This window comes from Podarcis raffonei, chromosome 7 (genome assembly GCF_027172205.1).
Source record: "Podarcis raffonei isolate rPodRaf1 chromosome 7, rPodRaf1.pri, whole genome shotgun sequence".
Classification (NCBI taxonomy): domain Eukaryota; kingdom Metazoa; phylum Chordata; class Lepidosauria; order Squamata; family Lacertidae; genus Podarcis; species Podarcis raffonei.
The window spans coordinates 6,991,462-7,014,433 of record NC_070608.1 but is presented as its reverse complement, the minus strand read 5'-3'; the positions used below and the strand labels follow the sequence as shown (position 1 = coordinate 7,014,433).

Sequence of the window (22,972 nt, the reverse complement as noted above, 5' to 3'; positions counted from 1 at the left end):
GGTAGTAGCAACTGGGGAAAACTAAATATAGATTCTGCATAATGTATGCCTTGGGAATTAAATAATGCAGTATTGTCCTTTTTCCCCCCTGCCTCCCCTTGTCAGACCATTTAGCAACAGGATCCATCTTGAGTTATGCTCTGTATCTCAATAAAGTCCCCTTGCCCCCGAAGGTAGAAGGAATGTTTTAAATTTCAGCTGGCTAAAAATAGCCTTGCTTGAAACGATTGAAAGTGTGAGCAGAATAATACTCAGATACAACACAGAGCTGGCATGCAGCACTGCATGTACATTAGCTAATGAGATAAAACTGCAGCTGCTCTTACAGTGATATATAGGTTGCCAAATGCATATGATTGGACAAGGTCTTATGGCAACATACAGAAGCTGAATAACCTAAACTAGTTGAAGGCTTTTTAAAAAACCACTGGGTTTCAAACGATGTCTTGGGAAACATAAGAGTTCTGTGGGATCAGTAACAGCACACAACCATACCAGAAAGCCAACTTGCATAACCATTCCCCACCTTCTTTGATGGCCATAAAGGTAAAGGTACCCCTGACCATTAGGTCCAGTTGTGACCGACTCTGGGGTTGCGGTGCTCATCTCGCTTTACTGGCCAAGGGAGCCGGTGTACAGCTTCCGGGTCATGTGGCCAGCATGACTAAGCTGCTTCTGGCGAACCAGAGCAGCACACGGAAAAGCCGTTTACCTTCCCGCCAGAGCGGTACCTATTTATCTACTTGCACTTTGATGTGCTTTCGAACTGCTAGGTGGGCAGGAGCAGGGACTGAGCAACAGGAGCTCACCCCGTCGTGGGGATTCGAACTGCTGACCTTCTGATCGGCAAGCCCTAGGCTCTGTGGTTTAACTCACAGCGCCACCCGATGATGGCCATATTTTGGTTTAATATGAGATATGAATGAGCCTTTTGCACATTTCCATGTGCAAAAGGTCATGTGCAAGTGTCTAACTCATGGCATCTCAATGAAATGCAGAAGTCTTTAATTAACTATAGCTTCCCATTTTAACTGAACTGGTAAACTATGGTTGTCAGAATCAGGAGCAGACAGAACCTTAAACCAGCTTCAAACCATGATTTACGATCCTGGCTGGGTTCAGAACTACAGTAACCAAGCCCAACTCCCCTGTTTGGATAAAATCGGAACTATAAGACTTCTGGAATTAATCACGGCCTGCCAAGAAGTGAGTACGGAAGGAGCTGCAAGTATGGGCAAACATTTCTTCCTATTTCAGCTTATTAAACTGAGATGCGACCATCCAGACACAGCTAATGTGCGGTCACGGGAGACTTGAGTGTATTCCAGGAGGTTGTGCTCTCATTTTAGATGGGCTGAGGGTGAAACCAAATACACATTTGCCAGAATCCTCTGCAACAGACAACAGTCTTTGACAGATAAATCAATACAAGAAGGGTTCCCTGAAACCTAGTCTCAAAACTTCTGCACCCAAAATCCTATAAATGCTTATTAAAGATCACGCTACTGTGTCAGCTCTCTTTCAGAATTTAATAAAAATATCAGACTGAAACTCCCAAACAGTGAGTCATCTTTGAGAACTTTATGTTAGCCAAGTAATCAGGTATATAGCAACTGCATGGTCACACTCAATTTAATCCCCAGGCTATAGTTTGCCAACTTGTGGGGATTCCACTTTGCAATCCATTTAGATCATCATGAGTTACAGCAATGAAGTTAATGGATTTTTTTGTTTTTGTTTTTAAGGAGGAAAAGAAAATCTATTGGCAGAGGGAAATTTGAGCCTTTCAAATCAGATGTGATGTTAAACTAGCATACCTAGATGCATAGCAGGAAACCTTACCGGCATTCTGCAATTCTGCTGTATTAACTAGGGATCTAGAGATTTTGTTTTCTGTTCCTCCCCCCCCCCCCGAAAAGGCTATGAATACATTCATGAATCTGTGGTTTGTTGCTGAAAGTACTAGAAAGCGCTTTCAGTAAAATTATTTTGTAATAAAGCAAGACAAACCAAGGAAAACATGGGGGAAATCTTCAGTTTTTACTGAGTATTCAACATATTCTCAAATATTGATCATTAGCAAGTATGCTTTGATAATTCATTCAAAATATATCACTGGGGTATTCATTAACATTCATCAACCTGCAATAACACATGTCAGTTACAGGAGGTGCTGGATCTCTCCAATGGTTTGACCTTTCCCCCTAAGGCACCCTCTTCCATTGTCTCCCGAAACAGACTGATGCCAACACAACACCCATTAACAATGATATTCACCATCTTAGGGTTTAATTCTGTACAGAAGATCCACAGGCTGAGGGGCTGTAAGGAACGTCCTCCCATCAGAGTTTTTGAGTCCTTAGCTCAGATTAAGCCATGGTTAAGCTTTGAGTTAAGCTTTTTAGGGACGTGGGTGGCGCTGTGGGTTAAACCACAGAGCCTAGGACTTGCCGATCAGAAGGGGTGAGCTCCCGTTGCTCGGTCCCTGCTCCTGCTAACCTAGCAGTTTGAAAGCACTTCAAAGTGCAAGTAGATAAATAGGTACCGCTCCGGCGGGAAGGTAAACAGCGTTTCCGTGCGCTGCTCTGGTTCGCAAGAAGTGGCTTAGTCATGCTGGCCACATGGCCCGGAAGCTGTATGCCAATAAAGCGAGATGAGTCCCATAACCCCAGAGTCGGCCACGACTGGACCTAATGGTCAGGGGTCCCTTTACCTTACCTAAGCTTTGAGTAGCAGCAGTGCAGTGCCCTTTTTTACTATAATTCATCTGTTTGGAGCTGGAATGATCTGACCAAGGTCTTATGGATCTGGTGTGGCGGTTCCTGGAACTGTAAAATAAGCCCATGTCCTGAATCTGCAAATTACCTTTCCAACATCCATCTTACCAAACATGGCTAACATGGTTTGGTTCCTTCACACAATAACTTCTGAGGCATAAAAGTTCTGTTTCTGTTTTGTCTGAGTGTTTTCTTTCGTGCAGGTAACAGCTCATCTCTATGCTCTGGAAGACGACTTCTCAGCAAAAGCTCTGCTTGCTAATCACACCACTGGTTTCTATGAGTAAGAGGGTTTTACGTCCTGCGGCCCACAAACTTGCTATCAGATGGAAATCAATAGAAGCCCTGTGCTCTTGCCTTACCATCTGTTTGAGACTGCGATAACCTGTGCCAGAAACTCAATGCAGTAATAACACGGATGAGTGGATTAAGTGGTGGTTTTCTTTATAACAATATAGGTTTACTTATTTAAAAAAATCTGCATCCCACTTGTACAGGCTTTGCAACCCACTTGAGACTTGAAAACCACAGTTTAGGAAATGCTAATCCAGGGAACAAGTGGATCAATAAATTATGTGTGGCCGCCAAGACCATATAACACCGGTCCTGAAAGACCTACATTGGCTCCCAGTAACATTTCCCAGCACAATTCAAAGTGTTGGTGCTGACCTTGAAAGCCCTAAACGGCCTTGGCCCAGTAGACCTGAAGGAGCATCTCTACCCCCATCATTCAGTGCAGACACTGAGGTCCAGCTCCAAGGGCCTTCTGGCAGATCCCTCCCTGTGAGAAGTGAGGTTATAGGGAACCATGGAAAGAGGGCCTTCTCAGTGGTGGTGCCTGCCCTGTGGGACGTCCTCCCATCAGATGTCAAGGAAATAGAACTATCTGTCTTTTAGAAGACATCTGAAGGTAGCCCTGTTTAGGGAGGTTTTTAATGTTTGATATTTTATCGCTATTTTATTCTGTTGGGAGCCACCCAGAGTGGCTGGGGAAAACCAGCCAGATTTGCGGGGTATAAATATATTATTATTATTATTATTATTATTATTATTATTATTATTATTACCACCTATGGTATAAATATTACCGTATTTTTCGCCCTATAGGGCGCACCAGCCCATAGGGCGCACCTAGTTTGGGGGGGGGATAAAGAAAAAAAAATTATTTTCCCTCCAGGCGCGGGGCTGGGGAAGCCTGAGCTTCCCCCTACCCCAGCCCCCAGAACAGGCTGCTATCCGCAAGCCTGGGGATATCTGCCCGAAGCCCGGGGCACTATCCGCAAGCCTGGGGAGCCTGGCGGGAACTTCAGCGGGCTCCCAAGGCTTGTGGATAGCTTCCTGAAGCCTGGAGAGCGAGAGGGGTCGGTGCGCACTGACCCCTCTCGCTCTCCAGGCTTCAGCGAAAGCCTGCATTCGCCCCATAGAACACACACACATTTCCCCTTCATTTTTGGAGGGGGAAAAGTGCGTCCTATAGGGCAAAAAATACAGTATGTTATAGAAAAGATGACAAGAGAAGCATCTTTCAGAGTAAACAACTTTAACAGATCAAGATACCAAGTAGGCCAAGACACCAAATGCAGAGTACAGTTAATGTTAGGAATACTGAGGGGCACCGGTGGTTAGATTAGTACTGCAACTTAGAACCATAGAGTTGGAAAGGACCTGAGGGACATCTAGTCCAACCCCCCTGCAATGCAGGAATCCGGCCCACAGCCATCCCTGTGTGGGCTCAAACCACCAACCTTCTGGTTAACAGCCAGACACACTGACCCATTGTGCACTACCGCAATAGATTACAAAATACAGTGGTATCTCGGGTTACAGGGGCTTCAGGTTACAGACTCCGCTAACCCAGAAATAGTACCTTGGGTTAATAACTTTGCTTCAGGATGAGAACAGAAATCGTGCAGCAGCAGCGGGAGGCCCCATTAGCTAAAGTGGTGCTTCAGGTTAAGAACAGTTTCAGGTTAAGAATGGAGCTCCAGAACGAATTAAGTTCTTAAACCGAGGTACCACTGTAGGTGTTAAAGGTGACAAATACGAGCACAACCAAATGGCCAACTACAAGTAATAATAACAGCAATAATAAGGAATAAAAGAATAAGAAAAGGAAGTACAGTGGTATCTCTGGATGCGAACGGGATCTGTTCCAGAGCCACATTCGCATCCTGAGTAGAACGTAACATGCGCGGGTTGCATTTCGCCGCTTCTGCACATGCGGCAAAATCTGGAAGTAATGCGCTCCGTTACTTCCGGGTCGCCGCGGAGTGCAACCCGAAAATGCTTAACCTGAAGCCACTTGAACCCGAGGTATGACTGTAAAGGCTGGGGGAGAGACTTCCAAATAACCATTGCACATACCAGCCCAGTATATATGGCAAAATATTTTCTGTGTGTCTCATTCAACCAGTACATAATAAACACACTCCATTTTTTAATAAATAAATTATTAGATTGCTTACCTTCCCTCATTATAATTCTATTATTTAATTTATGATTTTTTACTACTTGGTGAAGGAGTTTGGGGTTTGTCCCCCCCCCCCCCCATTTAGAACTTGTTATCCATGCAGCTGTTAAGAGGCGAATGGTAATTTCCTTATCTTCTGGCAAAAAAAGACCTTCTGCGTAACAAAACGGAACAGCTATGAAATTTGCTGGCAGCATATAACCTGGAATGCTTTTCTTTCCTTTTATAATATTTATCAAAATGATCTTTATTCAGGGGCAAGACCAGAATATATGGAGCATATCAGCATTTAGTGCTTCTCATTCCCAACACTTATTATTTGTGCCTATGTTTATTTATTTCAACCTTGAAGGTCTCAAATACCAACAGATAAGAAGTTTATATAAAAAAAAACTTTACGATTAATATTTATTTCCTGTGGGACATATTGCCCTATCTACTTCCATGCATCTAGCAGGATCTCATTATTCAAATACTGTTCACATCGGCTTTAATATGTGTTGACGGAAATATCATTAGCCATAATAATATCACATAGCTTACTCAATAACTTTGGTCTTTGCCCTTTAGCCATTACATTTTCAAAATTTGTTCTCTCTCGCATAATGTGCCACATTTTAAAACAAGGCATTTGGCTATGCGTCTCATTTGTAGATACTGAAAGAATTGCAGCAGGTGCTCTCCCATTCCAATACTAATTCCTTTGTAAGATTTTAACTGTCCACCTTTAAAAAAGATCCCATATCTCAATCCAACTATTATCATGCCACAATTGCAAATTTATATATATTAACACCATCTGATTAGCACAGGACTCAGCTACACAGCTGCAAATAAAATGCTTTAAATGTGTTGTAAAGTGCAATATACACATGTGTTGCTAGATGGCGAAAGTGAGCCATGCAAAATTCAATGTATTTTTCAAAACTTTTTTTAAAAAAGCATTTTGACAGCGTTTTTTATATGTGTGTAGATTCCACGCTGCACTAATCATGTTTTGTTCACACTATCACTTACATAAGCAATTACATGAACTATACACTTGACCAAGTCCACACCTGAAAACTAGCAAGGGTCCTTAGTTCACATCTGATTTCAGAACATGCAGAACAATATCCTATGAAACTGCTTCAGAGAGCCTTAATGGACCACATTTTAAAACAGCTACTCCAAAGAGTACCTGAATCCATTAGATCACCCAACAAGCATGGCTTTGGTTTGTGTTGTGCCTTATTCTGCTAAGATTTATAGTGTATTCCTTTAGGAACTTAGACTAATATGTGCATACTCTACTATATTGTTAATCCAGCCTTTCCCTAAGAAGCAATCCAATCATAAATGATTTATTAATTTGATATACTGATTTTTGATGTACTTATTTTATTTTATGGGTGTATTTTATTGTTGATACTATGCTGGTTACCGCCATTACATTCTTCTTCAAGTTGGCAATATAGTCTTGAACCTTCGGGCATATAAGGAACTGGGAACTTCGGCATCATCTCTCCCTCCCCCTTTTATCTGTACACACTGAAGGATTGCACTGGCACTCTGTGTCCAATATCAGCATAGTTGGAAATCAATTTTTAACACAACCCCTTTTATTATATTAAGTTAAAACAGCTAATGCGAGTCAGCAGCACCACACTCAGGAAAGCTGAAGAAGCAAAGGGAAAGAACTATTATGAGAGCGTATTTGATTTTTAAATGATTAGTTAAGGGCTCTTGTTCATTATCCCGAGTCATGCTAAAAAAATTTAATCAGAATCTTTACTATTCCTAAGCAGTTAAATACCAGAATCATTAAGATTCTTAAGTGGGGGTAGCACCCTTAGTGATGTATGGAAGTGGGAGCTGGACCATAAAGAAGGCTGATCAGTGAAGAATGGATGCTTTTGAATTATGGTACTGGAGGAGAGTCCCATGGACTGCAAGAAGATCAAACCTCTCCATTCTTAAGGAAATCAGCCCTGAGTGCTCACTGGAAGGACAGATCCTGAAGCTGAGGCTCCAAGACGTTGACCACCTCATGAGAAGAGAGGACTCCCTGGAAAAGACCCTGATGTTGGGAAAGATGGAGGGCACAAGGAGAAGGGGACGGCAGAGGACGAGATGGTTGGGCAGTTATCTCGAAGCTACTAACATGAGTTTGACCCAACTGCGGGAGGCAGTGGAAGACAGGAGTGCCTGGCGTGCTCTGGTCTATGGGGTCATGAAGAGTAGTACACGACTAAATGACTAAACAACAAAGCACCCTTACCTTTTGTGGGAGCTATAGGGGTGATTGGTTTGGCTAAAATTGGAGAAGTCAGGATATGGAGATTAAATATTTCATTACACCTCCCCTCAATCAGGTGGGAGGAAATCATGGGGGGAATGTGAAGTTTCATCCTCCACTTCCTACAATCTCCCCATCCCAACCCCACTGATCAGGAGGACACTGCAGGGAAGAGGGGTCAGGCTGGCAGAAACTTGCTGCCAATGAGGGAATAGGTCACACTCTTCCTCCATCAGCAAGCTGTTCCTTTTCCAAAAGAAAAAAAAATCCCCTTTCTCAGTGCACAATAGTGTGAACCCAATATCTAGATGTGTAGGAATGAGGCATGGATATGGCTTCCACCATGACCACGTTTTCACTTTGGCCCCACTTACAGCTGGTATGCAAAGTTGATCCACAAGGAAAACAATCCCTTGGGCTATGAGAGGTTCCCTCCTGCTGCCTTAGGGTAATGGAAGTTGAGGCCTTGCTCCTTCCCACAGCAATACAACTCTCTTTAAATGATGATCCAAAGCAAAGTTTCCATACAGATCTTAATAAGATGGTGTCCTGTGCTCATATTAATTAATACCGAATCACACAGAGAAGTATTCAAGTGTTTTCCGATTCTCCCACGCTGCTCACTTGTTACATATGTTCAAGGTACCACTATTAAGGAACTGTAGTGCTTTCAAGAATGTCGTTAAAATCAACCCTAAAAAGCCTTTACTCTGATACAAGAATGAGGAGCGCCTCTGGCCTTCCTGATGATGTTGAACTACAAATTCAATCCCATGGACCATATTAGCAGGAGCAGAGGGAAGTTGAAGTCCAACAACATCTGGATGACCACACTGCTCTAAAAGATTAGCTCACTGTACCTACTCAAGCTGCTGGTTTCTCATTTGTGTGTCCTTTTCTCGTCCTAAGCCATCTGTCAGGCTGGAGAACTGCTGACTCAGTTGAAGTGCAAGCATCCTGTCACTAACATCACTGAATGCTTGTTAAACCTTAAGCAGTGAACCATAATAAATGCAGCATCATCACCTTTCATGTCTTTACCTTTCCCCAAACTGGCTTATGAACTTTCTCCATATAAGAAGGTGCTCAGAGTAGAGGCAATAAATGCCAATGACGTGATAGAAAATTACAAGAAGGCAGTTTGGGGGAAATGAAGGAAAGACAGGGTGATGAACAATCTGAAACTCTACATGAGATGTGGGCGAAGACCGTAGCACGGAGAAGATAGCACAAGAACTGTGCATGCAGTCATTGGTAGGTGCGGGACACAACAACCACCCACAAGAAATATAAACCTGCTAGTGTCTCAAGAATTTGTAGTCTGTCCCAGCACTGAAATATTACTGCAATGTTGCATTAGGCTACCCCTGATGAAAGCATCATATTTCAAATGATACAGAGATAACTGGATAGCCCGACACTATCATTAAAATCTCCCCAATGACTTTTTGCAAGGGAAGAAGAGACATTAACCCTCATGCCCTGGCTAAATTCCAAATGGGTAATTATATTCATTCTGCTCTGCAATTTCAAATGTCTAGGGGTCATCAAAACAAGAGCTTTACAAGACCCTAGATCCCTACATCAGAGCAGAAGGAATTATGTGGTCACAAAGATACGCATCAATAGAAGAGCTTTAAATATCAACGAAGCAATTTGACATGCATTTTAAAAAAAACACGAAACCCAAGATGGGAAATGTAGATTTTAAGGAGCTGAACATGATTAGCAATTCTAGTAGTAAATGCTGACTGCCTGTCAGTCCCCAAAGGAACATAGATTCTTCCTGCCACATGTGATCAGGAGCATAATGTTCAATGATGACAACCCCGAGGCAGTCTGAATAAAGTCTAGATTGCCCTTTTCCTTACTTCCTTCCTGTTTTGAGAAAAGCAGAATTCTCACAAACAGATGATAGGGGAAATCTATGTCTGTTCCATGCCATTTCATGCTGCAGAGAAAGACTCACATGAATGAACACTACACAATATGGAAACATCCCCTGCATATAGAATCTAGCATGCAACAGAGACTTAGGCTAGAACCCTTTACCTGGGCATCTATTTTTTGTGTCAGATCACTTCCTGTTGAGATTTAGGCTTTCAGCACCTTTTCCCCTCTGCAGAGGCAGGGGACTTATTAGGATGGCCCACCCTGGTGGATCCAGTGGGCTTCCAGGTGGCTCTGGGAGATTTTCTGGCTGATATGACTTGAGCTCCTGAGCATCCAAATGGCTTGGGCCGTTGACATGATCACCCCTGATCGCTCCCTCTGAAGGAGAAGGTGCGTAGTTTGGAGGTACTTCTGGGTCCTTCGCTGTAGCTTGAGGCTCAGGTGGTTTCAATGGCATGGAGTGTCTTCCATCAGCTTCAACTGGTGGCCCAGCCATGCCCGTATCTGGACAGGGATAGCCTGACCACTGTTGTCTATACTCTGGTAACCTGTAGGTTAGATTACTGCAACATGTTCAACCCCTCTGGCTGATTAACATCTTCTAAATGTTTTTGTGGGAGGGGTGGGGGAGGGGTTATGGGTTAATAATAATAATTTTATTATTTATACCCCACCCATCTGGCTGGGTTTCCCCAGCCACTCTGAGCAGCTTACAGCACATAAAACATTGTGAAAATTAGACATTTAAAATTTCCTGTACAGGGTTGCCTTCAGATGTCTCCTAAAATCCAGATAGTTGTTTATTTCTTTGGCATCTGGTGGGAGGGTGTTCCACAGGGCGGGCGCCACTACCGAGAAGGCCCTCTGCCTGGTTCCCTGTAACCTTGCTTCTTGCAGTGAGGGAACCACCAGAAGGCCCTTGGAGCTGGACCTCAGCGTACGGGCAAAATAATGGGGGTGGAGATGCACCTTCAGGTATACTGGGCTGAGGCTGTTTAGGGCTTTAAAGGTCCACACCAACTCTTTGAATTGTGCTTGGAAACATACTGGGAGCCAATGTCTAGCTGCTGCATTCTGGATTAGTTGTAGTTTCCGAGTCATCTTCAAAGGTGGCCCCACGTAGAGCGCATTACAGTACTCCAAGCGGGAAATAACTAGAGCATGCACCACTCTGGCAAGACAGTCTGCGGGCAGGTAGGGTCTCAGCCTGAGTACCAGATGAAGCTGGTAAACAGCTGCCCTGGACACAGCTTTGATCTGTGCCTTCATGGACAGCTATGGGTCCAAAATTACTCCCAGGCTGCACACCTGGTTCTTCAGGGGCACAGTTATTCCATTCAGGACCAGGGAGTCCCCAACACCTGCCCGCACTCTGTCCCCCCCAAAACAGTACTTCTGTCTTGTCAGGATTCAACCTCAGTCTGTTAGCCGCTATCCATCCTCCAACCGCCTCCAGACATGTTATGGATTGTTTGTTTGTGTTTTTTTGTACTTGTTTTTATCATGTACCTTGTGTTTTTATATTGTGAACTGCCCTAAGGTCGACGGATGAATATACAAATTTAATTAATAATAGTAATATGCTTACTTGTTCTGAAGCTGTTAATTAACTGTTCTGGTTCAGAACAAGAAAACTAGCAAACAGAAGAGTTTCTAGCCTGCTTGCTTGCATGTATGAGAGAAGGGCTTGAAAGCATGCCCACAGCACACCTTCTCCTCTTCTGGTTACAGTTAATTGGGTGTAGGTATAACAGTAACTCTAACTAACATGTCCATCAGAAAATATTGACCCAGAAATCGGTCCTTAAGTCTTTTAAATCACTGTCAACTGTTCGAAGCTCTTGTGACCAATTTATGTTCCATCATCCATCAAAGCCGGATGTGCAAAAACTCTTAAAATACTGACATGAAACTAACTTTCAATGTCATAAATCTCATGAGTTCTGCTGTCCATTTTGAGTTTCATCTTAATTCAACCAACTTGAACAACTTTGCAAGACAAATTGAAGATGTTGGTTACAATATATAGTTTCAGATATTCCACAATTCAAGAAGCAAAGGGCTTTTCAATATTGTCAGTAAGACAAAGTAAAACAGTTTCGTCTCTCAAACTGCGTTACTTGAGAGGCACCAAACTTTAGTGCATACTCAGTGGGATCTTTAATGTTTTTCATTTAACGTAAGACCCTGTCAGATGCCACCATGCAGTCAGGTTTGAACACTGAAATTTCATACAATCAATACTTGAGGTGTTCCTATTGAAGACATTATCATTTTATTATTGCTGCAACTTTTTAATACATATATGTTCATCGTCATTTATATGCATCACACAGGTCCAATCCAAATATTCAAATGTACCTCAATATTTTATTTATGGTCTCTGCAGCCATTAATCATAATGAAGAGACACATTCTGAAGATATTTTCATTCTCAAAGAAAAAAAATTTCTTCTCCTCCTCCAAGTTAAACTTTCAAGAGAGGAACATGTTATGTGTAGTTCCAATATACATTTTGAAAATAATTCACTGTATAGCAAAGCAAAGTTTATATTTTTATTGAAGCCCTGGTCAGCAAATGGTTTGGGCAGAGGGCCACACTGACAAACGAGCACAACCTACCTTCCCAAATGTCTTACTTCAAGCTCCCATCACCACAATTGCTTATCCATCTCACTCTAAAAGATGGATCTGACCAAGGTATTACCAGCTGTTGATTGCTAGTTTACAGGATCATAATTAACATTATTGTGAGATGATCTGCATGACTTATGTGTGCTCTGTAGATTATCGTTAAAATTCCCATGGAATGCCGATTCCCAATAGTAAGCAAATAATATCAAAGTGCTAAAAGCAAAAAAAGGAAGCTGGGATATTTGCATCACTAATATCCTAGCCCAAAAATTGAAATCCAGAACAGATGCACAATTTATTTTGAAACACTGAGCTGTCTAATCGCAGCAGGACTAAAATGTTCAGCTAATTATTGAAACAGGTAAGAATTCTCTAGATATACATTTATTTAATTAATTTTACTTTCTCTAATGAATTAGCATAATTACCAGATGCTCTGCTTGTATTTACTTACTGAGCAATTTTCAAACAGGAGCAGGAAAAGTAACAAAATATTTTTCCTTCTAGTTGTTTCGATACTACTGCTTACCCTCAACAACATGTGCAAACAGTGAAAGGTCACTATTTTCTCAGTTTATCTCATGTATCCGATGAAACAGGAACTTAGCTTCAGAAGACTCCAAGGCGTAGCAATGCTTTCCAAGTTATATACTGAATAATTTACAGTCTGACAGTGTAATCTTCTGCATGTCTGCACCAGTGGAAGTTTGTCAGGGGGTACCCTCCAATAATGGGCAGCCTCATGCCTGCACACAAAACTATTCCCTCCCATGGTAACACAGTTATATACTGAATTCTTAGTAACTTAGTAACGCCACTCAAGTGCCACCTTCCATATTTTTGTAGCCATTTTTACCAGGTTTACTGTATTTTCAAAGCTCTGTGACACAATTCATCTGTCCTTACTCTGCAAAAGGCAAAAAGAATTCAGTAATCCTGGAAGAATGCAAATAGAGCCATTATACAGCTGAACAGCAAGCTCAGCCTTACAGTTATTTAACATTTCAAACTTCAAAATGCAGCTGCATACTGAAAACTGCATATACATTTGCAAAATGCACGAACGTTTATGTGCACAGAAGTCTGCCGAGAATTTCACTCTCCACTTTTGATACTGCAGAAGTAGTAGCTGTAACGGAACACTTTGCACAGTGAAGTTCTTTTCTCTTCGTCTTGAATGGCTGGATGTCAGAAGTGAACTCAGAGAGTCTGGCCACATCTGTCCCACAAACTCCCCAAGCCTAATATATAGGACTGGGGCCTGAAGAGCTTGTGGAATACATAGAAACATGCACGTATTGATAACCTCGGACAAAAACTGAAGAAGCAGCTCAGTGCATTCACACCTCACTCAACTCTCTCACAGATTAAATACCAACCAAACAACCAGGTGAATGAAATAACATACCAGTTTATTTAACAGTTCATAACTGCCCCGAGTGGCACATGACATCTCCACCCATTAGAACTGAGCCATCACAGTGTGGAGTTAACTCATGGCTTGCTCTCTGTCTCTCATTTGGACCAATATACCCATGGGAAGCGGGTGGCGCTGTGGGTTAAACCACAGAGCCTAGGACTTGCTGATCAGAAGGCCGGCGGTTCGAATCCCTGTGACGGGGTGAGCTCCTGTTGCTTGGTCCCTGCTCCTGCCAACCTAGCAGTACGAAAGCACGTCAAAGTGCAAGTAGATAAATAGGTACCGCTCCGGTGGGAAGGTAAACGGCATTTCCGTGCGCTGCTCTGGTTCGCCAGAAGCGGCTTAGTCATGCTGGCCACATGACCCGGAAGCTGTACTCTGGCTCCCTCGGCCAATAAAGCGAGATGAGCGCCACAACCCCAGAGTTGGCCATGACTGGACCTAACGGTCAGGGGTCACTTTACTTTACCTTACCCAGTGACCCAGCCTTTAAGGGCAAAGGAGAATGCTGTTGCATGCACCAAGGGAATACAATGAGTTTCTATGGTGCAGCACAGTGGTGATTTCTCAGCCCAGCTCACTTTCTCTATTCTGAAATAACTGCCACCTACTCACAGTAGTGGAGGGGGGGGTAACATGTAGAAATTATGCACTGAACAGTGTTAGTAATTCTGACAACTTACACTGCTTGCCACCAACAAAGCAACCTGCTATTACTTGCAACCGTTTAAATGCATTTGTGTGTTATACTGGTTGCAAAACCAGTCTTAATTGGTTGATGGATTGTTGCTTTAATCACCAATCTGATTGTATGACTGTATGAGTTATATGAGTGCACATTAATACAGTATGTGATAAATGTCTATGGATGTATAGCATGTATTTAAGCAGGCAGGATGATGGTAACCATAGTGCATAGTCCAAAAATAGAATTATCATCTGTAAAAGCATTCATGCTGTGGCAGTTGACAGAATGGATATAAATATACCTATTAGCAGCTTCAACTGAATCTCTAAACAGCACTGTAGTGATAGCAGGACTCTAAAAATAGCTTGACAATGCTGCATTTGAACACTTGGCCTCAGAAGCACTCTGATGCATACACTGGGTGAATTTCAATTTTTCCCTTCATGTAGTTCAAAATGAACATCTGTGGCACATGAGAGACAGGCAATGTGACATTCTCTGACCTCTCTTCTCTGTGTCTACCCTACAAATAGCTATACAACAATGTAAGATTATTTTTTTCAGCTAGAGAAAATGTTGCACTGGCTAGAATTTTAAATAAGAGTAAAAAAAAAAAGAGGCTCCTAAAATAAATTACAAGAGCAGACCATCTCTACATGCACCTTTTGGTGCAAATTGGATCGCACATCTGCATCAGGAGTCACCAGCTGTTATATACATCTCACGGCCCACATCTACAGTTGGATCATGGCCTCAAGATGACCACAGTTAGCTGGGTGAAAAACAAACCTTTGTTTTTCTTCCAAATAAGCAAAGCGCATTTCTTAATTTCCACCCAAATGCCTGTTCTATGCCCACATTTATACCTAACAGAAACTGAACGTGCAGCCCCAAATTCTGCATACTGGAAGTGGGAAGAACCATACTCTCCCCCCCCCCTTCAAAACTGCATGTTACAAAAGGGTTATTTCATCGACTGGCCTGCGAGTGTCTTATTTTGAATGGAGCAGAGAACCACAATAGAAGTATCTGATAAAGCGGACTGTAGTCCATGAAAGCAGGCACTTTCTGGCTTTTAATGTGCCACAAGACTTTCCCCAAAGACTAGCAAGTTATAGCTATGAATCTTAAAGATCACAGTAGCCTACTAGGCTGATGGCAGCCACAACATACAAGATGCACTTGGTATCAGATTTCCTATACACATTTTGGTTAAATTACTTCAAATTAGTGTGTTAGGAATATAATTTCAGAAAAATCGATTGTGCTTATTTCTCCTTTACAGGATGGAGAAAACAAAGCGAGCTTTGTTTTAGCACCTTCATACAATGGGTCTGTTTTGACTATTTAAGGCAGAAGAACACAAAAGAAAGTTATGACTTGTACTTTATTGAACTGGTTAATTAGCACACTTAAGGTGGAAAAGAAAGAAGTAAAATTAGATGTTTTACTGGATCAGTTAGTATTACAAACCTTTAGAGCTTCTACTGTCAAAGCTGCAAAACAACAACAATCCCAATAATAATAATGTAATAATAATAATTTATTATTTATACCCCGCCCATCTGGCTGAGTTTCCCCAGCCACTCTGGGCGGCTCCCAATCAGTGTTAAAAACAGTACAGCGTTACATATTAAAAACTTCCCTGAACAGGGCTGCCTTAAGATGTCTTCTGAATGACAGGTAATTATTTATCTCTTTGACATCTGATGGGAGGGCGTTCCACAGGGCGGGCGCCACTACCGAGAAGGCCCTCTGTCTGGTTCCCTGTAACCTCACTTCTCGCAATGAGGGAACCGCCAGAAGGCCCTCGGCGCTGGATCTCAGTGTCCGGGCTGAACGATGGGGGTGGAGACGCTCCTTCAGGTATACAGGACCGAGGCCGTTTAGGGCTTTAAAGGTCAACACCAACACTTTGAATCGTGCTCGGAAACGTACTGGGAGCCAATGCAGATCTCTCAGAACCGGTGTTATGTGGTCCCGGCGGCCACTCCCAGTCACCAGTCTAGCTGCCGCATTCTGGATTAATTGTAGTTTCCGGGTCACCTTCAAAGGTAGCCCCACGTAGAGCGCGTTGCAGTAGTCCAAGCGTGAGATAACCAGAGCATGCACCACTCTGGCGAGACAGTTTGCGGGCAGGTAGGGTCTTAGCCTGCGTACCAGGTGGAGGTGGTAGACAGCTGCCCTGGACACAGAGTTAACCTGCGCCTCCATGGACAGCTGTGAGTCCAAAATGACTCCCAGGCTGCGCACCTGGTCCTTCAGGGGCACAGTTACCCCATTCAAGACCAGGGAATCCCCCACACCAACCCGCTCCCTGTCCCCCAAAAACAGTACTTCTGTCTTGTCAGGATTCAACCTCAATCTGTTAGCCGCCATCCATCCTCCAACCGCCTCCAGGCACTCACACAGGACCTTCACTGCCTTCACTGGTTCTGATTTAAAGGAGAGGTAGAGCTGGGTGTCATCTGCATACTGATGAACACCCAGTCCAAACCCCCTGATGATCTCTCCCAGCGGCTTCATATAGATATTAAAAAGCATGGGGGAGAGGACAGAACCCTGAGGCACCCCACAAGTGAGAGCCCAGGGGTCTGAACACTCATCCCCCACCACCACTTTCTGGACACGGCCCAGGAGGAAGGAGCGGAACCACTGTATGACAGTGCCCCCAGCTCCCAGCCCCTCTAGACGGTCCAGAAGGATGTTATGGTCGATGGTGTCAAAGGCCGCTGAGAGATCCAGCAGAACTAGGAAACAGCTCTCACCTTTGTCCCTAGCCCGCCGGAGATCATCAACCAGCGCGACCAAGGCAGTTTCAGTCCCATGGTGAGGCCTGAATCCTGATTGGAAGGGATCCAAATGGTCCGTTTCCTCCAGGCGTGCTTGGAGTTGTTCAGCAACCACCCGCTCAATCACCTTGCCCAAGAATGGCAGATTTGAGACTGGGCGATAGTTGGCCAAATTGGCTGGGTCTAAAGATGTTTTTTTAAGAAGCGGTTTAATGACCGCCTCTTTCAGCGGGTCTGGGAAGGCTCCCTCACAGAGGGAAGCATTCACCACCCCGCAGAGCCCATCGCCCAGCCCTTCCCGGCTTGCTTTTATCAGCCAGGATGGGCAAGGATCAAGGAGACAGGTGGTCGGTTTCACTTGTCCAAGCAGCCTGTCCACATCCTCGGAGGTAACAGATTGGAATTGATCCCATATAACAGGACCAGACAGAACTCTAGCACTCTCCCGCCCTGGCCCTGCTCCCACGGTGGAGTCTACCTCCTTCTGAATCTGAGCGATTTTATCTGCAAAAAACTTGGCAAAAGCATTGCAGGAGATCTTGGGGTCCCTACCAGGCCCCGGTGGTACAGGTGGTTCCGATAGATTGCGAACCACCTGAAAAAGTCTCCTGCTGCTGTTTCCTGCAGATGCAATGGAGGCGGCGAAGAAGGCCCTCTTCGCCGTCGCCATTGCCACTTGGTAGGCTCGACGTTGAGCTCTAACCCGTGTCCGGTCTGATTCAGAATGAGTTTTCCGCCACCGGCGCTCTAGCCGTCTCAACGATTGTTTCATCACCCTCAGCTCCGGGGAAAACCACGGGGCTGTCCGGGCTCCATGCAATCGGAGAGGGCGCTTCGGAGCCAGACAGTCAATAGCCCTGGTTAACTCCGCATTCCAGCGTGCCACCAGGGAATCAGCTGAAAGGCCATCAACTTGGGATAAAGCATCCCCTACCACTCTCTGGAAGCCAATTGGATCCATTAAGTGGCGGGGGCGGACCATCCGAATCGGTCCCACCTCCCTGCAGAGGGGAAGGGTTGCGGAGAAGTCCAGTTGCACCAGGAAGTGATCTGACCATGGCACTTCTTTCGTTTCGCTTTTAGTTAGTGTCAGATCACCAACATCCATAGAGGTGAACACCAAGTCTAAGGCATGTCCACGGCTATGAGTTGGGCCAAACTTATTCAGGGACAGCCCCATGGAGGCCATGCTTTCCACGAAGTCCCGAGCGGCCCCTTGTAAGGTCGTGTCGGCATGGATGTTAAAATCCCCCAGGACAACCAAGCTAGGTGTCTCCAGGAGCATATCCGCCACGACCTGAAGCAGCTCGGGCAGGGAATCCTTGGTGCAGCGGGGAGGTCGGTACACCAGTAGGAATCCTGTACTGCCCCTATTGCCCAACTTCCAGAACATGCACTCAGAGAACTGGGTCTTCCCAATAGGACGCCTGGTGCAGACTAATGACTTCCTAAAAATCACTGCAACCCCCCCTCCCCGCCCACATGACCTGGGTTGCTGTGCGTAAGAGAAACCTGGTGGGCAAGCAGCGGCAAGGACAGGCCCATCTGCTTCATCCAACCAGGTCTCTGTCACACATGCCAGGTCAAATCCTCCATCCACAATCAGGTCGTGGATGGCAGTGGTTTTATTCATCATTGACCTGGCATTGCACAGCAACACTTTCAGGTCATGTGGGTTTCCCTTGCTGATTACTGTATCCTTCCGGTCAGGACCAGACCTGGAGGCAGGGATAGTTCTCAAACAACGACTAAACCAGCCTCCTCGGTAATGACATGGTCTGGTCTTAGCATAACTCCTCCTCCTGCCCGTGATCACTGAGATCGGGTGTCCCAATACATCCCCCCCTGTGGAACCTGCCCCACCCAATCTATTGGCTGAGGCCCACTCCCAGGCAGCCATGACCCTTCCCCTTAAAAAGCAAAATACAAACTATATAATAATTTAACAGAATAATAATAATAATAATAAAACAAAACAGAACAAAACAAAACAAAACAAGAAACAATAATGCTGACTAAATGCTTATCCCACCCCAAGCAAAAATAAAATAATGAAATAATATAATATTATAAAAAACAACAACCACCATTTAAGGTGCTGCAAATTAAAAGTGGTTAAAACATTTACAACCATTTTGTCCATTGCTGCCGGTAGCTGCTCAGGCCTCTAAACTGTAGTGGTAGTGCAGGCCCCGCCCCCTAGGCCGGATGGAGTTGGCAGGAGAGGGAGCGGTCTTCCCAGCACTCACACAAGCTGCAGCAGCAGCCGTGGATCATCTAGCACTTATTTTATTGCAATATTTTACAAAACCATTTATTTGTCTGATATACTAGTTTGCTTTTCCCCAACAAAATTGTCACCATACACAATGCCTTACCTATCTCTTCCCGCACCAAACAGTCAACGCAGCCAGGCAAATCAATTTTCGTGATAGTGTTCGCTTACCTTTACATGACTGAAGTCACCAACTTTGGTGGTTTCTGGTGGATTGATAGGTTTGTTCTCGACTCGTGGTTTTATCACTTGTCGAAAAGGACTGGAAAGCGGAAGACCACTCACGCTAATTCCATCTAAAAAGGGGGGGAGAGAACATTATTATTCCTACTTTCAAACTCAGAGGCACTTAAAAAGAAATATCAGTAGGCGACCAGATCTTTGACAAGCACCTGTGGCCACCCGGTACTAGGCAATAAACCCAAATCACTCAAGATTCAAAATAGTTTCTTCGAAGCACAGAAAATACAAGGTAATATGACGACTGTGGGAATTGACAGTTCTAACTAGCGCTGGGCAAACTCTCCCATGCTCTTCCTGGTCAGACCCAGAAGCAAACTGATTTGGCTTTTTGTTTTAAATCGATTCCTAAGTCAATCTATGAGGCTTGGGAAATAAAGAACGTCTCCTCCTCCTTGGAAGTTCCCCTGCTCCCTTTACTTACCTGCAAGCAGGGATGGCATTTGAGAACAGAGGAGAGATATTATATACCCTATAAAGAAGGCTATTACTAGAAGTAAGGCTGGCCCTATGCCTCTTTCATTATACAGCTACCACAAGCAAAGCAAGTGCAAGTCTTTGTGGCACCCTTATTAATGCCACTATGCCATCCTGCATCCTCTGACAATCTGGTATCAACGAAGGCAACATGCCTTCATCCAAACTGCTTATTAACACAATATTTTCAGCAAACATTCACTGGAACAAAGCCTTCCAAAATCTCTTTAATAATACTTACTTAACATTAAATAATGGATAACGTGAATATTATGTATTCAATACTGCAAGAGTTAATTAAAATTTAGAGTCAGTAGACCTTTATCATTAGGTCTTAATAAATTTCAAAGTTATTTTTGTCAGATTTGTGGGCACCGACAAAACTCATTACTGTAACTTCTAAATAAGTTATGTACACAGCACATCTACTGCATTATTTAAAATGTTACTTTTATGAGATTCTGTGCAATACAACTTTTCAATTACACAGAGGGGAATGTTGAAAAAAGAGGTTTCTGCTTTGCCCCTATGCTTCCTTATCTTACTGAGATGCACAAGCATGCTGTTGCTTGGGGCAAATGGAGGGGACATCAGGATGGGAGCTGAACACAGCCCTCCAGACCTCTCTGGAGAGCCAGTGTGGTGTAGTGGTTAAGAGCGGTAGTCTCGTAATCTGGGGAACCGGGTTCGCGTCTCTGCTCCTCCACATGCAGCTGCTGGGTGACCTTGGGCTAGACACACTTCTCTGAAGTCTCTCAGCCCCACTCACCTCACAGGGTGTTTGTTGTGGGGGAGGAAGGGAAAGGAGAATGTTAGCAGCTTTGAGACTCCTTCGGGTAGTGATAAAGCGGGATATCAAATTCAAACTCTCTCTGTCTGACTCCTGGACTTCTCATTAGGCCACACTCCTCAGCTACCCTACGCCACACCATCCCCAAATTCAGTTACATGCACACATCATCACTGCATCCTTCAATGGTGAGAATGCCTCTAGCTTGCCTAGATGGAGTATGGAAAGAGGGGTGTGTATGTGTACGAGCCTCAGACTTCACATGACTGCAATGTAGTCTACTGTACTGTACAACAGCAAGAGTTACATCTGTTGCTCCCGACTTTTCCCCCTGTTTCTACCACTGTTGTGCTCACCCCTCGCAAAGTTGTCAGAAGGGGAATACAGCCCATGGAGTGAATAAAACCACGTTCCTACCCCTGCTGTTGAGTAAGAATAGCTTCTCAACTTACCATCAGTGTGGTTTTAAAGATTTCTGGATCGCCATATGGATGGTCTCTTTCCCAATTCCAACAAGGGGTTGAACCAAGAGGTGGGGAAAGACACACTTGTACACACAAGTTCTGGGCTTGCAATAGAATGGATTGAACCCATAACGTTTAAAAGCAGTAGGGGAAAACATTCACTAGCAACTTTCCACTAGGCACCGAGAAAGGATACAGGTGAATTTATTCGACTTGAGTAATTCAACTGTAGAGTTGTTTAAATTATCATGTATGATATTATGAAAATACAGTGGTACCTCAGGTTACATACGCTTCAGGTTACAGACTCCGCTAACCCAGAAATAGTGATTCAGGTTAAGAACTTTGCTTCAGGATGAGAACAGCACAGCAGCAGCAGCAGGAGGCCCCATTAGCTAAAGTGGTGTTTCAGGTTAAGAACAGTTTCAGGTTAAGTACGGACCTCCGGAACGAATTAAGTACGATATTTTTTGCTCTATAAGACTCACTTTTTCCCTCCTAAAAAGTAAGGGGAAATGTGTGTGCATCTTATGGAGTGAATGCAGGCTGCACAGCTATCCCAGAAGCCAGAACAGCAAGAGGGCTTGCTGCAGCGATCCCTCTTGCTGTTCTGGCTTCTGAGATTCAGAATATTTTTTCTCTTGTTTTCCTCCTCCCAAAACTAGGTGCGTCTTGTGATCTGGTGAGTCTTATAGAGCGAAAAATACGGTACCTAACCTGAGGTACCACTGTATTCAGATTACATATCAAGCTTACCAGATCTGACCACATGCTGATTCTCAATTACCACTGAAAGGGATATGGTAAGATTATATATAAGTGCTAATGGGAAAGCTTGGTGAACTTTGCCTCTATCCAAACACAGCTTTGGAGTGATTTTAAAGACGAGTAGTCAACTAGATCAGCTGCTGGTTCCATTACAGCCAGGGTGGTATTTGCCATTAAGGTTGCAAAGTAAGAGATGTCACACCCTACAGCTTTGAAATATCCCTAACTAAGGCAAAATACCTCAGTGCATACCAAAAAAGAATCCAAAACTCACCATCATTAAGGTCTTGCAGGAGGTTTTCCTGGCAGGAGAAGTCAAGCTTTACTTTAATGTACACAATAAATGTAGCAATGTGTCCTGGTTTCAGAGGAAACTGAGAGAGCGTGTCTTCCAGATTCCAGCTCAGAAAGTCACCAAACAGCTTTCCTATAAAAATAATAACAACAACATACAGAAGTTATGTGTAGACAAACACAATAAGGATACTGGGTCAAACTATAAAATACCCAATGTTCAGTATGGCTTCTCCTGAATACACAGAATTTTCTTTTTCAAAAACAAAAAAATTATTTCTGTCCACTTTTATGGAAAAAGTGACTAGTAAATATAATAATAATAATAATAATAATAATAATAATAATAATAATAATATCACCACCTAGGCCCAGAATTCTCAATTCTATTTGGGAGCTGATCTATTAGAAAGCAGCCAGGTTTGCAGGGTATGGAGGAAGCAGAATGCCTAGAAAATAACTCCCCTGAATGTCAGGTTATTTACTACCTGTTAAGTGCAATATGAAAGGGACGTGGGTGGCGCTGTGGGTTAAAACACAGAGCCTAGGACTTGCCGATCAGAAGGTCGGCGGTTCGAATCCCCGCAATGGGGTGAGCTTCCGTTGCTCGATCCCTGCTCCTGCCAACCTAGCAGTACGAAAGCACGTCAAAGTGCAAGTAGATAAATAAGTACCGCTCCGGCGGGAAGGTAAATGGCGTTTCCGTGCGCTG

General features: G+C 43.9%; 1 protein-coding gene across 3 annotated transcripts in view; it reads right to left on the bottom strand.

Annotated features, from left to right (window-relative positions):
* TRAPPC9 (trafficking protein particle complex subunit 9) overlaps window positions 1–22,972 on the bottom strand; it is a 263,304-nt gene that overhangs the window by 195,018 nt on the left and 45,314 nt on the right. For all 3 annotated transcript variants that reach the window (XM_053395217.1, XM_053395219.1, XM_053395218.1), the window contains 2 exons: window positions 22,241–22,393; window positions 19,399–19,523 (listed from right to left, as the gene is read on the bottom strand). In XM_053395217.1, coding sequence (XP_053251192.1) covers window positions 19,399–19,523; window positions 22,241–22,393 — 278 coding nt within the window. The remainder of the gene's footprint in view (window positions 1–19,398; window positions 19,524–22,240; window positions 22,394–22,972) is intronic.